Source organism: Vipera berus (assembly GCF_964194415.1).
Source record: "Vipera berus genome assembly, chromosome: 3".
Classification (NCBI taxonomy): Eukaryota; Metazoa; Chordata; class Lepidosauria; order Squamata; family Viperidae; genus Vipera; species Vipera berus.
This window is the reverse complement of record NC_138204.1, coordinates 47,971,692-47,989,058: the sequence shown is the minus strand read 5'-3', so window position 1 is coordinate 47,989,058 and position 17,367 is coordinate 47,971,692. Positions and strand designations below refer to the sequence as shown.

General features: G+C 38.7%; 2 protein-coding genes across 10 annotated transcripts in view; one reads left to right on the top strand and one right to left on the bottom strand.

The window, feature by feature from the left end:
* Positions 1 to 17,367, top strand: part of PRICKLE4 (prickle planar cell polarity protein 4) — a 326,491-nt gene that overhangs the window by 19,219 nt on the left and 289,905 nt on the right. For 2 of the 3 annotated variants that reach the window (XM_081325068.1, XM_081325067.1), the window contains exons 7-9: positions 70 to 256; positions 2,516 to 2,839; positions 4,688 to 8,839. In XM_081325068.1, the coding sequence (XP_081181194.1) occupies positions 70 to 256; positions 2,516 to 2,839; positions 4,688 to 5,253 (1,077 nt within the window). In that variant the 3' untranslated portion in view covers positions 5,254 to 8,839. Of the gene's footprint in view, positions 1 to 69; positions 257 to 2,515; positions 2,840 to 4,687; positions 8,840 to 17,367 lie in introns of those variants that run through there. The other variant, XR_014026099.1, reaches the window with a different exon arrangement.
* Positions 8,985 to 17,367, bottom strand: part of LOC308666330 (uncharacterized protein) — a 37,520-nt gene continuing 29,137 nt past the window's right edge. For 6 of the 7 annotated variants that reach the window (XM_081325061.1, XM_081325062.1, XM_081325064.1 and 3 more), the window contains 7 exons: positions 16,977 to 17,081; positions 16,007 to 16,476; positions 14,919 to 15,064; positions 13,949 to 14,004; positions 12,125 to 12,214; positions 10,915 to 11,049; positions 8,985 to 9,743 (listed from right to left, as the gene is read on the bottom strand). In XM_081325061.1, coding sequence (XP_081181187.1) covers positions 9,570 to 9,743; positions 10,915 to 11,049; positions 12,125 to 12,214; positions 13,949 to 14,004; positions 14,919 to 15,064; positions 16,007 to 16,476; positions 16,977 to 17,081 — 1,176 coding nt within the window. In that variant the 3' untranslated portion in view covers positions 8,985 to 9,569. Of the gene's footprint in view, positions 9,744 to 10,914; positions 11,050 to 12,124; positions 12,215 to 13,948; positions 14,005 to 14,918; positions 15,065 to 16,006; positions 16,477 to 16,976; positions 17,082 to 17,367 lie in introns of those variants that run through there. The other variant, XR_014026098.1, reaches the window with a different exon arrangement.

Below are 17,367 nucleotides of genomic sequence, written 5' to 3'. Positions count from 1 at the left end.
TACACTGCATACTTCACCTTAATATCTAGCTCATAGCAATATGAGCTTTCATCTATTATGTCTCTTCAGCTGATCTTCACCTCCGAGTGCGTGGAGGCAGAAGGCATGCGCTGGCATGAAGAACACTTTTGCTGTCTCGAGTGTGACTTGCCCCTGCGGTTTCAGCAATATGTGATGAAGGGTGGACAACCCTGCTGCTGTGCTTGCTTTGAGAGTCTTTATGCGGATATCTGTCAAGCCTGCGGCGAGATTGTTGGTAGGTCAGGAATCCTGTAGACTTGTGAAGGAAAGTATGAACCTGCTTCAGATCGTCACTCCATCTAGATTAGCGCTGCCTATTAAGGAGTGAATCTGGCATGTTCTTGCAAGCGAAGCATGTGCACAGAGTTTACGGCCCTTCCCGTTTTTCAGAAGTATCAACTTGCCTGAAGATTGCCTGAGTGTTACTCAAAGGTTACTTGGGACTACGTGATTATAAAGATATACAAACATGGACATCTACTGGAGAAAATAAGGGGAGGGGGAAGTGACATGATCAAGATACAAAATGACACAAAACCTGCTATTTAGAGATTTGCACCAGCTACCATATGCATGTACATAAGAATATAATTCATCTTCTGTCATCGCGACGACGTTTCTGCATGCTCATGATTCAGAGTTTGGTCTGGTATATATTTTAATTATTATGTATTTGGTGTTCATAGTGTTATGAGAAAAATACTCACTCAAAAGGAAAACCAAAGCATTTGGTGATAGAAGCAACTATAGCACCTTTTCCTCTGTTTTGATAACCTGTTAGATTGACCTTATTATTACTTTTTATACTTCTAATATTCTTCATGATACTATCAACATATAGCATAAACATCAGTGTTTAAATGATGATCTCTTGTAATGATATGTGTCTAAGAGCAAGCAAGAGCAAGTTACATTAGCTGTCTCCATTTTATGGCCATACCACTAGGTGTTAAGTTCTAAGTTCAAATTATTGCTACCAAACCTTTACAAAAGAAATTAACAAGCATTCAATATGCCCTATATCCAGTGGTGGGATTCAAATATGTGAACAACCGGTTCTCTGTGTGGATGCTCCTTCCGGAAGTCCATTCTGGGCCTGGGCAACAAAAAATTAGCTATCGGTTCTGCCGAACTGTTGCGGACTGGCTGAATCCCACCACTGCCTATATCACCACAACAGATACAGTTTGTGTTTAATTTAATAATTAGATCAACTTCTCCTTATAATTCTTATACTTGCAAATATAGAAATATGTTCCAGTTTACGACAACTAGATTTTCCATTCTGCTATTGGCAGCTCAAGGTGTTAGCTTCATTTACAGTTGCTAGAATCAGGTCATATTCTATGCAAAAGCAGTAACAATGGTAGTGGTAGTCTAATCAGAATTACACACATATTGCTAGTATCTTAGATAATGCTATGGTTGCAAATACTAAACATGTATTTTGCTTTCTTTGGATCAAAGGAAAATCCCAGTACAAACTCATATCACTGAGGAGCTTTCAAATAGTGTAATAGGTGTCAAGCATATAGCAATTTTAGATGTATTATACCTCTGAATAATATGGTTAATTGCTTGTGATGACTGCTTAAATCATAGTTTGTTAGATGCTGATACTGGGAGTTTGACAGATGCTGATACTGGGATACATTCAGTGGATTTTGGTTTGTGGCTGGAATCCTATACTTACTGTCAAGGAATAAGTTCCTTTGAAATCTGTGCTTCTCACTTCTGAGTGAGTGATTGTAAGTGAGATAGTGTTATAGTAGGAATTTAATCTGTTTTCAAAGCTACCTGATAATACAAAATTCTGGAAGTTGTGGTTCAACAACAGCTGGAAGGCCAGAGGTTCCTCTCCCAAGATATAAACCAAGAAAAGTAAAAACAAGAGTAATATAGAATCAAACTCTCTAGTGCTGCTATATAGCTTTGTGAAGTTTGGACAAGCATCACAATGTTAAAACTTAATTTAGCATGCAAGGCTGCTGCTTGTTTATAAAAACTTCTGATTTAATATTAATCTTTTATTGTCTCTTGTTTACACATTTTGAAACTTGATTTTTATTCTGTCTTTTAAAAGTCTGCAACATAACAGGCAGATTCTTAATACCTAAGTGAAATCTAGAGCCTTGGTGGAGCAGTGGGCTAATGCCTCCTTAAGTAACACCAGCTGCCTGCAATTAGTGCAGGTTCGCGTCCCACCAGGCTCAAGGTTGACTCAGCCTTCCATCCTTCCGAGGTAGGTAAACTGAGGACCCAGATTGTTGGGGGCAATTAAGCTGACCTTGTAATAATGCCGCTTGGGGAGGGGGTGAAAGCCCTAATAAGCAGGCATATACATAGAATGAAGGCTACTGCTAAGCTTGTAAGTCGCCCTGAGTCTTCGGAGAAGGGCGGGATATAAATGGAATTAAAATAAAATAAATAAATAAATAGCTTTCCAGCAACAATGCAGGAGAGGAAATGATTGTTGATTGCTCTCTTCTCACAGGCCTCAACAGTAAACAGATCGTACTACAAGGTCAACACTGGCACAGCAAAGACTCGTGTTTCTGTTGCAGCCTTTGCCGTAAAGCACTGCTGGGTCAGCCGATCACCATTCACCATGGTCTTCTCTTCTGCTCTGAGGCCTGTAGTTTGGAAAAAGAATCAGCTTTGTCTTCCAGTGGCTCAGATTCCTCTGATTCTGCTTTCATCTCTGCTCCATCCCCGGACTCCACCCCAATTTCAAGAGCTAGAAACAGCAGCCCTGACTGCTCCTCTGAAACTGCTAGAACTCAAAGAGATGGCTGTGAGGAAAGGGGAGGTGCACTTGGTAAGGCTTTTGCATGTCATTCTCTTGAGGTTTGGGTGGAACCGATGCTATTTGATCCTGCCCAAATGAAGATTTTTCTATCATTGAATGTCTTGTGCAGTCTTATTTAAGATTCTGTAAGTCATGTATCCTCAATATACTTCCGCTGAACTTCCAACTGACTTCTATCACTGCACATTTGAAGGCAATCTATGCCAGTGTGCTGACATAGGAAGAAGGCAGCTGACAACTATTGTCAGTCTGTTCTCACAGAGATTGCAGATGAACATATGCTAAGTGGGAGGAAAATCTGTGAGGTTATAAGACTTCAAAAATAGCCAAACAATCATTGACTTGATGGTAGTTTCCAGTACAGACAACAATAGCAATAATAGTAGAAATGGTACCTTCGGATGAAAATGACGATATAATACTGGGATTCTTGAAATTAATAGAAACTAATGCTCAATGTAGTGATTACATATTTTAGATGTCAAAAAAGCATATTTTAATGAATTCAGAACAGTAATAAATACCAAAGAAATTGGGAAAGATAAATAAGAATTTATAGAACACAAGGTCTTAAAAGCACAGTTGCAAAGAATTCCAATGAGGGGGGGAAAATGTAGCTAGCAGAAAAAGCCAATATAATTTCCCCAAATCTTAGTGAAGATTTGAAAAGTTAAAAAGGACACTCATTAAGAGAGAAGAAAAGAAGCGTGCAAACATGGAAGACTACATGTGGAATGTAGATGAGAAAACTACAATTAAAGATGCTAAGAATAATCAGATGTTTCAAAGAAGCAGTGTTCCAGTTGTTTCATGAACAGCACATAAAACTAACAGAGAATAACAACAAAAAGGGCAGAACTAATTGATTCCTATTTTCAGTCACTTTCTTCTTCAGCCAGTTATGAAGAACTGTTTGAAGAAGCAGGTTTCCAGGTCTAGCTTGATAAAAATATAAGAATTGTCTACTTGAATTTGAATTTGAATGGAATACAAAAGCAATTTGCTGATGGTCTGGTCAACATAATTGGTGGATTATATATGATTATACATTCTCTTTGAGAAATCCTGCAGAACCAATTTAGTGAAAGTACCTACAGAAGGACAGTTATCTCTATCTTCAAAAACAGGAAAAAGAAGAATGCAGGGAATTACAGACCAGGCAAAATTCTAGGACAGATTATACAGTCACATTAGGGAATACCAAATTCTAACTAAATAATAATCAAAATTTAAGAGCAGTTACAACTAGAAAGACAGAGGGAAAAAAATACTGAGCTTTCCTTTGATTCAAACAGCTTTCAGACAGAGCTTTTGGATTCTTGCAGTGAGCGGAACTCTGTAACTTAAATGACTCCAACTCAATGAATCTATGAAATGGCTTCATAGAATAACTGGAACCCTTACCTGAGTTAAAAAATGCAAAGCCATAATGTTTGATTTTGATTCTGTGTGGTACATGGGCCTTAGCTACTGTAGTTTCTAAGCCATGATTTATGTCTTAGCACGGGGGTGTCAAATTGCCGGCCCGTGGGCCGGACACGTCATCGGGAAACCATGCCCACCCCGTTGCCGGCAATGGCGAAAAAGCTCCGATATGTTGCGCAGCGTCACGTGACGTCGCGAGTTTGATGTGTCTGTCTTAGCAGATTATGTGAATCAAGCTTTTATAGTTTATACAAGAAACCAGAGTAAAAATAACCTATAAAGTACAGCAATGTGTGAACAAGTCTGGACATTTCAACCACTTGCTAACTCACTGATACCAGAAAATGGTTATTGGAATGTTTTCTAGGAATTATTCAGTAATCAGGATCATCCTCACTTCTCATAACTGCTAATCTTTAATTCCTTTTGCAGTGACTGAAAGGCTTCACTCATGTGGGAATCCCTCAGTGTATGCTGAGTTTGACAGCCAAGAGGAATCAATTTCTTTCAGAAACAGAACTATCACCCCACAGCTTCATGTATTTGAGTCCTTGACTGTTTCACCTCAAGAGGATGTACGAATCTCCATCTCTCATCCCATGGACACAGCTTGGAGCACCACAGTTGTGAGGGATAATCACAATTTGAAAACATATTTTCAAGAGACATCTCAGCAACAAGCAGACTTCCACTTCAAAAGCAGACCCTCTGTAACCTCACAGGCATCTGTATTAATTATGGATTTTCCAGACAGAATGCATGAAGGCAGCAATGGGGAACAGGAAGCTACTATGGAACAAGATGATGCCAAGTACCTAACTTGCTCATCCTCATCTTCATCTGACTCCGAGCCAGAAGGCTTCTTCTTTGGGAAGCCAATTCCAAAGCCTGGTTCCAGATGTGTAGCTTTCACCAACATGGAGCAGGAAACACTTGGGAAAGGAATGGGGTGGGCTGCCAGAGCAAGAGCCAACAGCAAACACTGTAGTATATCCTAGCAGACAGACAACAGCCATCTGAACAGAGTAAAGCAAAGGGGAAAGAGATAGTAATGAAAGCAGATCATCTTCTACAGTGAATAGATTAAAATTAGTATCAGAAACCTGGTTTCTGATATGGTTGTATGCATACATTCCCATTCTCTTCCTGCTGCAAGGCAGATAATTTTAAGTCCAAAAAAGCAGACAAAAAAGTCAGCATTTGTTTTATAATTTTGGATGCCATGGAGAATTATTTCTAACAAGTCAGCACTTTAATTTTTCTTCATTAGATAGATGCTGAAGAAAGAAAAAAAAGGCTACCTGCTTCTCAGACTATATTACTGTATTTAGGTTTGATATTGGGGAAAAGCTACAGTATTCAACCTTGGCTCTGCCAAGCACAGGGAGTATTTCAGGTTGACAGGATGATTACTCCAAGTTTGCTCTGAAGAAACTAACCACTTAATGCTCTTTCACCTGTCAAGAAAACAGGTTTGATCTTATACTTGTTTTCTGTACTTGAGATGTTTTTCCAAAACATTATGCTACAGGACTTATTTTCATGTTGACTCAGATTTCCTATCTCAGCATCAGATACAGCCTCATTTTAATGTCTGCAGCTGACTCCCACACTTTATCAAGACTGTAATTAAACACACACTTGTAGTTGGAATATTAAGTCACTGTTACAAACTGGGGCCTCCTATAGCAGCAGTTCTGATTGGATGTTGTAGACTATATGTTATTACACAGATGTGTATGTTCTGGAAGTTAAAACAATGAAATAAAATACAATTTATCAAATGAGATTTGAGGCTAATGTCAGATCAGTGGGTCAGATACACAGGAATTGAAGCAACAGTTTATAGAGATTTTAATGTTTTCAAATCAATGACAGGTTAAGAGTGAGTTCAAAGAAAAGTGGGCGAGGTAAGCAGTTTGGAGATGTGATTCACTTTTGGTGGAGCATACAGCGAGTTCAACTATAGACAAGAAGGGTAGAAAAATAACATCAGATGTGGCAGGCCATAAGAAATGTATTGTTACAGCAGTGAAGGCACAAGGTTTACATTCATAGAGATCACATACACATTCATGCTGCTAAAAGGAAGGTCCATTTGCATAGTAACACTTTGCTTGGGAAAGATTAATAGGAGAAGATGATGTTAACTGAAAAAGAAGAGGCAGAAATTAGACTTTCCTTTGGAAGTCTTCCCTAACGTACTGGAAGCTTCTTGGAATTAAAAAAAACAAGAATTGTTTTCCTCTGACTCGACTGTTGACAGCCATGTTTATACTTCTCTTGTGGAATTAAGTCAAATAAATCAAAACCAAATTCTCATTTTAGGGTTTGAGAGGTGGTCAGGAGTCAAAAAGAAAGAATGCTGTTTCCCTTCAATTTTGCTAGGCTGAAGGAAGAGGACAAAAGGATGGTGATTTTGTAGCATAATGATCGAAGTTTTCATTGATTATTTTAAGAAAATGCTTTCTTGAAGTGAAGGCTTGAAAAATTTGGATACAAAGTAGAGATAGCTGTGTGATTAAATCTATTTATAAAGCTCCTCCCCTTGGACAGGATCTGCAATATAAATGTTAATTGGAGAATGGAATGCATTAACAGAGTTATTAGGTAATGTTTCCGGAAGCTCATATATCAAATCTTGGAGCATCTTCATTGGGTTTTAATAGAAATGGAAAACTTTTTTTTCCAGTGGTTTTGCCAAATTAGAAATTCTCCTTTCAGTTATGGGCTATCTTTTCCCAATACATAGAAGCTCCTACAAATCCTTTGTTGATAAGACATAAACACCATGAAATAGTAATATGCCACAGGCCAAAGCTCTCCTCACCTCCCCTGTAGTCATTTGTATAGCCAATTATTTCAACAGTGAGTTAGATGACAAATTGGAGTGCAGTCCCAAAAGGATCAGAAACTGATCCTCCTTGAGCTAAATTATGGTCAATATATGATCAGTTTTTAATACTGCTTCAAACTAGCTTTAAGACAAGAAGAGATTTTAAGGGAAGGCGGAGAACAACTGCTTCCTATTACAGGAAAAGCTAATAAAAGCATAAGGTAAAAGCCATAGAAGAGGCAAGTGGAATGGGAGTTTAGAAATTGTGTCTGATTTGTTTAATGGCCTTTCCTCAACTGTAAACAAAAGATATCTACCAGAAAACATGGTTATTTTCTGAACTATCAGAAGGACTACCCAGACAAACCTAATACAAATATCCTACAGTATTATCTTCCTAAAATTCAACAACCAGCCATGCAGATCAGGAAGTAAAAGGATATTCAGACTGCCTTAGGTCAGAACTACTTTGAAATGTCAGCTAGGTCCCTTGTATGCATTGGCCAGAGTCACACACTGACTTAAATTAGGGGGTGCCAAAGTAGTAAATTAGCCCTTTCCCATTTTTCCTTTGCACACCACATTTGCTGATGAAGAATTCTGTAAAATTCAAATGACTACAGTTGTATCTTGTTACTTGGAATTTGTCATTTGCGTTAAGTGTTTCAGTTTGTTTTGGAAATCAGCTATTCACTACGTAGTTTAATAAGAATAATTTTAACAATTTAATTGATGTTTCGGATCAAATCAACTTTATTGTGATCGTTAACCAGCAGAAATTGGATGTTTGTATTTTAGTCTCTGTGTATAAATAACATTTATGTGTTTATCTGTGATTAATAAGCAATTTGTAATATCAGAACTTAAAGACTGAAATCTAGCTATCAACAAAATTTTTGGGACAGATAGGAATAAAACTCCATCATGTAATAATGCTTTATAAAAATGTCCTTTCTTTGCCATGAGGTCTTGTTTTATATTAGGGGAAAATGTAATGCCTTTATGAGTTAGACAGCAGGCAGTGAGGCCTGCTCCTCCTAGTGGGTGCTCTGGGATACTGCCTGTCCGTCAGGGAAGTGCTAAGCTGAACAGAGACCAAACCAAGGTCGGGCCCAGGCGACAAGCCAGTCAGGGATTTTTTTCTTGCAACCAATGGATCTACAGCCATCTCCATCAAAATGCAGACATGAGCCAGCTGCGTTTGATTATGCAAGATGGCGTTTGTTGACCTGAAAAGCGGATCCTGCTTCTGTGGGAATAACACTAGGAAGACTATAAGATGGGTTAAACAGCAATTATTACTTATACTGGATCTTGCTAAGAAGCTGTATATGGATTCAATGCTATTCCATTTTGGGGGATTGTCCTATTTTCCCACCCATCAGCCATACATTTGTTTTTGCTATATTTCCTTGTGTGAAGCGTCCCTTAGCTGATGAGTCAAAATCAGGCCAGTATGGCAGGTCATTTAATTTTCTTCCAAAAATAAGATATAGAAATTTTCTAGCTCTAAGCCATGTTGCTAGCCCAACATAACTGGAAAAATGAGAGATTGCAGAAAGTGATTTATACCACATGAAGATTAAAGAAGGAGCAACATACTGTATGTATTCTAATGCAGAGAATGCTATGATACGATCTAAATAGTAGCCCTTTTATTTGGTGTACATAAAATCTTAAAACCCTATGGTGGACCTTTATTTATTGTCCAAAGTTCCACATAAAATATATATTGAAAAGATGCTGAGATAAAGAAAAAATGGATTAAGCCTGCATTATCTTATTTGAATGCTTAACTTGGTAACCTCAACCAGAAGCTTAAGAAATATATGTCTGAATAGGAACAATACCCTGAAGGCAAACTCACCAAAAAAGGCAGCTCTGAGAGATAAGTGGTCCCAAAATGATTTTATTTCTTTTAAAAAATGCTACTTCATAGATTTTAAAAGAGCAAATGCTATTTTTACCAGGGCTTTTCTTATTACTGGAACATCACAAAACAGAGATCTTCTCCAGCTTGCTTCTGCACAAAGACCAACATTCAAAACTGCTCAACGGTATTTTAATACCCTAAAAAAGAACGTCTTGTCTACTACAAATAACATGCGATGTTTCCATGTAACAAGTATAAATCTAATAGGTTCTATTCCTACTCCAGTTACCGCCTGACCTGAGTTGCCTGAGCCATTCAGAATCCATTAGGCATCACACTCAACTTTTTACAGTTTTTTGCTTCCCTCCTCCCAATTTTCTCTTCCAAAGTTCTTGGATTGATATTACAATCATGCTTTCAAATCTGCTAGCTGTCACTTCTGCACTCTTGTAGCTATTGCAGGAGAATGTGGTTCCTCAGCTCTGCTGCCAAAAGGAGGCCTTCTCCAAGGCTACGGCTTTATCCCAGGCCTGAAGAATAGAAAGCTTAACTGGCTTAGAAAACGCTTCAGTTACATTAGGTAGATTTGGCAATGTGATGTCTTCTCAGCTGGCTTCAGTTAAGCTGTCAATGTAGTTCTTTAGCAGGCATTCATAGTAGTCTCCAATCTTTCTCAGGTTAGCTCGTAGTGCTGAGCTCATTGCTTCTATCATGCAGGGTTCCTTTTCTACCAGCATCATGGCTATTATTCCAAAGTTGAGAAGGACCTGCAGGTAGGCCTAAAGTGAAAGACCAAATTCCATCAGGCCAATGAATAAGCAATGCGTTTTTAAGACCACACTACTGATACTCCATCTATAATCATTGGGGCTGTGGCAATGATCAGAAGAGCATAAATTGGGGGGGGGCGGGGGGGTGAGGGTTAGGAAGCACCCAAGAATATATAAAAGTAAATATGTGTCATTGTTTTTAAAAGTTCAAAGTAGAGAATACACAAAGCATCCACGTTTGTAATTTTTGTTCTTGTTTTTCCCAGAAAGCACTTCTGGAGTAAACTGGGTATGGTATGCATGTGAATAGTAGCAGTATTATTTCAAATGATCAGAATTCAGAAGAGTCTGTTGAACAACAATAAATTCAGTCTATACAGGTAAAGTTCCCCTTGTGTCACAGCCCCATCCACATTTGGAACATCACTGAGCTCAACTATGGACGTAACACTGAAAATGTACACTGATTGGACAGAGAAGACAAATTCTTTGAAACAAAGGTTGTCAACTAGACACTGAAAAACAAAGTTATTTCTTTAAAGCAGGGATGGCAAAGCTGGACCTTCTAAAAAACCCTCTTCCAGCAGCCACAGTTCATGGCCAATGGTGGAAATGTTGATGGTCATTGTTCAGCAACTTCTAGAGCATGAAAGGCAGGCATATTGAGTAAGAAAGATGACCTTGAATGAAACATGCAATATTACCATGTTTTCATCAGCGCCATCTTCCTTTCATACTCACTGTAAACAAATCATGAATCATAATTTACAAATTAAGATTTAGTTTATAACGTGTGCTTATGTTCCCTGATTTTGTAGGTCTTCATCGCAGTCTCAGATATAAGTGGCCTGTTAATAAATAAAGGAATACAAAGAAGCCCAATCCTTAAATCATGCTGGTGAAATGCACAAGCTAAGTCCTCTGACTCCAAAACTCGTTTTTTAAAGTGTTTTTCTTTCTTTCTTTCTTTCTTTCTTTCTTTCTTTCTTTCTTTCTTTCTTTCTTTCTTTCTTTCTTTCTTTCTTTCTTTCTTCTTTCTTTCTTTCTTCTTTCTTTCTCTCTCTCTCTCTCTCTCTCTCTCTCTCTCTCTCTCTCTTTCTTTCTTTCCTCCCTACCATTTCTTTTGTTATCTTCATCACTCATGTTTGGCAGCTAGTGGGGAAGCTCAGTTTCTCCTTACCTGTTCAAGCTCTTCTTTTCTTGCCAGCACGGCTGCAGAGCGGTCCTTAGGAGTCCACGTTGAGACTGAAGAATTAGTTTCTTCTTCAGCATTAAGGTGGCGAGGAGAGGTTTTCTTCTTCTTTTTGGTTGATGGCTGTTTCAATAAATTTCTCAGTGAGGTATGTATTTAACAAAGCTAACATCCTCCTCAATTTAAAAAAAAACCTGCTACAAAGGATTGCATAAAACTAGACTATTCGTATTTTGAATACTTGGGGGAAAAGGTTTAGAATGTATGTAGTAATTTTGCTACAAAGTAGATCCAACTTTCCAATACAGAGAGTCCTCGAGTTATAACTGTAATGAAGCCTGCCCATTAGGGTTGAAAGTGACGCAAGTGGGCAAGCCTCCTAAGGCTTACCCCATCCCAAGATCCTTCCCATCCCTTGGATGGCCCTCAGACGGGGCCCACAAACAGCTGTCTTGCCAGCAAAAAAAAAAAAAAAACAAATGGGGAAGGAAAACACTTGCCCCCTGCCTTTCTTGGTTCTGCCACTGCCCATCATCCTGCTAAGTTGCCCCTGCCTTTCTGGGGCAAAAAAAAGACCAGTTCCCTAGCCTTTGAGAGCTTCCTGCGGGTTGGAGAAACGAAGGTCAGGTCTTTGGAATCTGAGCTTTTGTTTCTCCAGCCCAGCACAAGAATACTCCTCCATGCATGCAAGGGAAATCCTTCTGCTGATGGCAGCAGCTTGCAACCTTCCCTGCTGGCTTCCCCACTGACTTTCTGGGGTTAAATGGAGATCACATTGTGGGGCACTTGACAACCGATTTTAAGTGTGAATGGTTACCAGGCACCCAGATCACAAATATGTGACTGGGAGGGGAGCAGCACAATTTTTTTTATGATAACTGGAAATGCTTTATGGACCATAAAAATGGTGTTAATTTTGAATAGTCATTAAATGACCGGTTGTAAGTCAAGGACTACTTGTATTCTGAGACACTAGATGTAAGTTAAAGGGAATTTTTGGATGTTAACTTTCATTGTGTACAATACTTAATCACATCATACCTGTGAATGCATTATGACATGTGACATTCTCCTTTACTCCCCACAGCTGTCTATGCATATATATGTTTACACAATCAAAAGCATGTATATAATTAAGATATGGCTTATTTCACATAGCCTCTGCAAATCCATATGTATTATAAACTATCTTCAAAACCTTTCTTTCAGTCTTTGATGTTGCTTTTTTTTTCTTTTCAATTATCGTAGGTTCCACCAATTGTCTGCTCTCTCTTCTTTCCTTTTCATCCTACAGGCCCAGAGGAGAAAAGATCATGTTAGGATCCCAAAGGCAAGTGCTAAGATAATACCAGAAAGCCACTAGAGATTTACTGAAACAACCAATTTAACCTAATTATTTGCATACAAGCATAACGAATGTGTGAAGAAAGGCTGCTAGGTTCTGTCAATGGCAATTCTAGGAGTTGCAACACTACTAAATTATACGTTATTCATCCTGTTGTCCCAACCCGATACTGGTATGCCCTTGAGCACACCAAGGGGGGATTGTAAACTTGATTTTATTCTGCAGAAGAAAGAATACAAGGAGATCTCTCCTAAAGCTTGTACACCCTCTCAATGCCCACTGCTGGGTTTTATACAGTATCCACCCCAATTTCTGGTATATTTCATGTTATAGGGCCACAAAATGACCTAACACCAACATCTCAGCGTTTCTACATACATACAATGCAATACAGGTAGTCCTCAATTTACAACTGGTTAATTAGCGATGGTTCACAGTTATGACAGACTCTGCAAAAGTTAGTTGCAACCTGGTTTCAAAATCACGGCAGCTGTAGAGCTCTCACGGTTGTTCAACCTTACGACTGACCACAGAGCCACTGCAGAGGCCGCCCATCTACTCCCTAACCATCCGGGACTCCATAGTCACTAGGCCTGCTTTCCCATGCCACCAGGTCCCACGTGTTCCTCACAACAGCACACATACTTAATTTTAAAGGTATTACCAATCATATAATAGACACGTGAAAATTGGTAATAGAACTCAAAATACCAAAAGGCCAATCAAAACATAAACAATGTATGTGATTGCTATCAAATAAGTTTCCAGGAGATTCCTGAAGGTAGATTCTTAAACTGATAGTGAAATATTAATTGCAGCCTGGTATCTTTGTCCTACACTAGGGTCTCCTACCAACTTTGCCTCTCCTAGGAGCAAAAGATAAGAAAATAAGAAAAATTGGGCTGGATACTGAGGGCCAAATCTGGCCCTAGGTTTACTTTTCCAATAAGCAACCAAATCCGAAGATCATTTAGAGTACTCTGATAAAGTCTGGTCTGCCTATGAAAAGGGGGAACCCGCAGAAATGGATTACATTTACTTTTATAGTTAGCAGAACAAAGAACTTCAAAGCAAAAGCTGATTGTTTTAGAAATAGTCATCTGATCAGTTACATCACGAGAATTACAGCATAGCCATAAACAAGAGTGTTGTAATCTGAATAAAGGTAAAAGAAAGAAACATTGGCAAACAAAAAACATCAAAATGGGTTTGGGTAAGATACATTCTCAGTGCTTCTCAAGGTTGGAGGCTTGAGAACAGCTAAAAATGAAACTGTTATCTACAGCGTGCTGAATGCTCTAGTGCCGGTCCTGGTTTCCGAAAAGAGAGACTTTTTCTTGAAGATTAAGACTTATGGAAAATTATCAGCAATGCAACTGAAAAAGCAAATTTAAAATAGAAGAAAACCCAAGCGAATTAGCCAGAGCAACAGCATTACAAAAACATGTTTCAAGAGTTACAAAGTCCATCCTCTGTGGCCCTCAATGCCCAAGAATTAACATGACCTTTATGTTAATTCCTAAAGCAGACAGTCTGAATTTCCTTTCATCGTAATGGAAGAAGTGGGAATACACTTTCATCTTTGCATCACCTCTTCTGATATGATATCATTTATTAGTTTCTCTTCACCCTCACCTAGCAGTAGGTCAGCAGTAGGATAAAACCATATTTTCTTACCGCAATAGATCTCTCTGGAGAAAAGTGGTATGGCATTCCATAGACATTACTTATTTCTGTGAAATAAAAACAAAATCAGACACAGATTATTATTTCCTTCATAGAGATGCTTGGTTTTCTATTCCAAGACCAAAACAATACAAATGCAAACAAAGAAGTAGCAAACAATATCAGAGTGGTATAAAATAAAAAATAAAATAAAATACTGGTATAGAACCGGGTTGGTCTAGCGGTTAAGGCACTAGGCTAGAAAGCAGGTGACCATGAATTCAAGTCCCACTTAGTCATGAAAGCCAGGCGGGTGACTTTGGGTCAATCACTCTCAGCCCAACACAAGTCACAGGGTTGTTGTTGTGAGGAAAATAGGAGGAAGGTGTGTTAAGATAGTTTACCAGTTTTGAGTTATTTGTAAAAAAAATTAAAGGCACAATATAAATGACATTTAAATTGTAGTCATATATCCTTCCACGTAATTTTGGAGATCTTTATCCAAAAAGATATTCAACAAGGCCCAATTATTACTTTGTTCTTAATTTATGAAGTTCTTTTCCAAAATATAATCATGTTCTCACGGAAGGAAGGATTTCTTCATGAAAAGTTCAATCAATGTCTTGAATTCCTTACAAGATGTAATTATTCCTGCCGACATTGAAAGGCGCTTCAATAAACTTATGACACATGCCTTTCAATTTGCTGGATAATCTTGGGCTTCCCATAGGCATCCCATTGGCCACTTCTATTAATTCAATACTAAGCTCCGCCCATAGTTTTCCTTTTGGAGATCACATTATCAAGAAAAAAGCATTCAATTGTAACCTCTGGTTGAAGCTTAAGAGAAAAAGCTAACCCATGATAATTTGTTAAGAAACCCTCCTAAAGGTACTAAAACTCAGTCCCTTCAATGAGAACAGAATAGTTTACATTCTGAACTATTTCTGACATAAAACCAGAATCCTCAGAAAAACCAAACCTTTGGAAACATGGAGGTGTTTTATTTTACAAGTTAAATGAGGAGAGCAACATCTCTGCCACAAACTCTCTCTCGATGGAATGCAGCTCTGCTGACAATGGCAATGGCAGCCACAACTTCTTTCCAACTTCCCAACTTCTTTCCACCTGAAGGGGGAAGAAAAGGACTCAGTTGAGCAGCAGCATTCTTCTGCATCTGACTTAACTAATACATCACATTTAAAATTCAAGATGGCTAAGAACGTAAGGTTAAGTCTTACTCTCACAAACTAAAATCAAACATATTCACTGGTTAAAGACATTTGTCACCTGAATGAAGTACTAATTGGCTCAATGGGAGGGCGAAACACAGTGAAGATGCAGCAATGAAGTAAAAAAAAATACAAAATGTCTGAGGGCAAAGCTGGTGTTTTATGTGGAAATGTCTGTATCTCAGTCTGATGAGATTGAGATTTATTAAATTTATATGCCGCCCTTCTCCCCAAGGACTCAGGGCAGCTCACAATAAAAAATTAAAAAACATAAAAGTACAAAATTTAAAAAAGAATTAAACAATGGATGTAATAAATAAATGACAATTTAACCCAATAAAAACCAAATTTAAAACCATAGTCAGTCCAGGCCCGCTTGTTGGAACATCCATGTCTTCAGGTCACGGCGGAAGGACCGAAGGCCACGGGCCGTCCGCCGCTCCGGAGGCAGTTCATTCCAGAGGGTCGGCGCGCCCACAGAGAAGGCTCTCCCCCTGGGGGTCGCCAGCCAGCATTGCCTAGCTGATGGAACCCTTAGGAGGCCAACTCTGTGGGAACGAACCAGGCGAAGGGAGGTTGACAACGGCAGCAGGTGGTCTCGCAAGTACCGCGGGCCTAAGCCATGTAATTACCAGCACCTCGAATCGCACCCAGAGGGCAACCAGAAGCCAATGCACGTAATCTGAATATATCCAGCTACTATTTCCTTTTTGCTATGAGAATTCCTGTTTTTTTTAATCATGGTCCTTTTCTTAATTTGTCCTATCCATGTGGTCCTACTTTTTCTTACTTGCCCGATTCCTTAAAAACACCCAAACACATTAGCTATCCAAAGTACCTATCCAACTTCGTAGATCTTGAACTTTGTTTCCTTTTTGGAGGGGATCTTGAAGTACGCTTTCGCTTGCCCGTTGCCTTCACACCATGTTCTTGCATGAGAGAGGTTTTTGGGCTACAGTCCCCTTTCTGAGAAGACGGTTCTTGTCTGGAAGAAGTTTCTGATTTATGCTTGTCTCTTTGAGGGGAGTTTTCTTGTTTGTGGGAAGATCCTAAACTATGTTCTCGCCTACAGGACAATTTTGAACTTCTGTCCTGTCTTTCAGTGGATGGGTCTCTCTTGCCAGAAGATCTTGAGCTACAATCTTGCCTGCCGTAGGATCTTGAACTTCGACAATGTAAATCTCTTGAGGTCTGATTTTTACTAGAATGTTTGGAATTGGTGCTGTGATGAATCTTTTGAAAACTTGACTTGGATTCTACCAGGCTTTCAACATTATGTTTTTCATTAGAAGAAATAGAAGTAGACACCTGAAAAAAGAATGAGACCATCCAATAAAAAATCAAGACAAATCACATCTTTTTCAATTTCTAACTCAGAATCACTCATGAAAATTCAGTGTGTCATTAATACTAAACTCTAGGCTAAAATGATAATCTCTTAGCTTCCTGGCCTATGAATGCTATCTAGTTCCACTGTATAATTGTGATGCATTATGTTTTTCCCCCATTTCAAGTTTAACTTTATCCACAGAGCACAACAATTCTCTCTTTTTCTATTCTGAAACATACTGAGCTCACCCTTTAATTTTTCCAAATAATAAACTACGTGAACTATAGGCCTTGTACGTATCTACAGGGGAGCAAGTAGAACATGCTTTAAAGTGTCAACGTAGGTCTTTGCTTTTCTTGGAAGCAACTGTTTCTCCTCCTCTCTATACCCCTCATTCACTCTTCATTCATATCCCACACCTAGGTTTGATTTTTTCTTACTAACATTTTTTTTTTCATTTTGACCAGAATCAACTTACTGAATCTTTGTAACATTCAGAGACTTTATGATACTGGTCAGCTTGGTTCACAGTCCAAGGTGGCTCCTGATAATCTTCAGGTGCCCATCTTCTCTGGTTTTCAGCCTGTTGTTGTGGGAAAAATAAGAAGAAGGTGTGTTGGATATTTTCATTGCCTTGATTTATTTGTATTTGATGGGGAATGAATGAATGAAAAGGAGCAGTGTACAACTAGAGATAAATGAAACAAAACAGATAGATTAAGACAACAAAGGGAAGTGGAGGACACACAAAATAATCTTTTACAGATTGCTGCCTACCATATATGTTTAAACTTCAACTAATTCCCAGGGAGTAGCTTTCTTGGGGACTTTCTGACATAAGAGAAACTGAACAATCGACATTCCTGTAG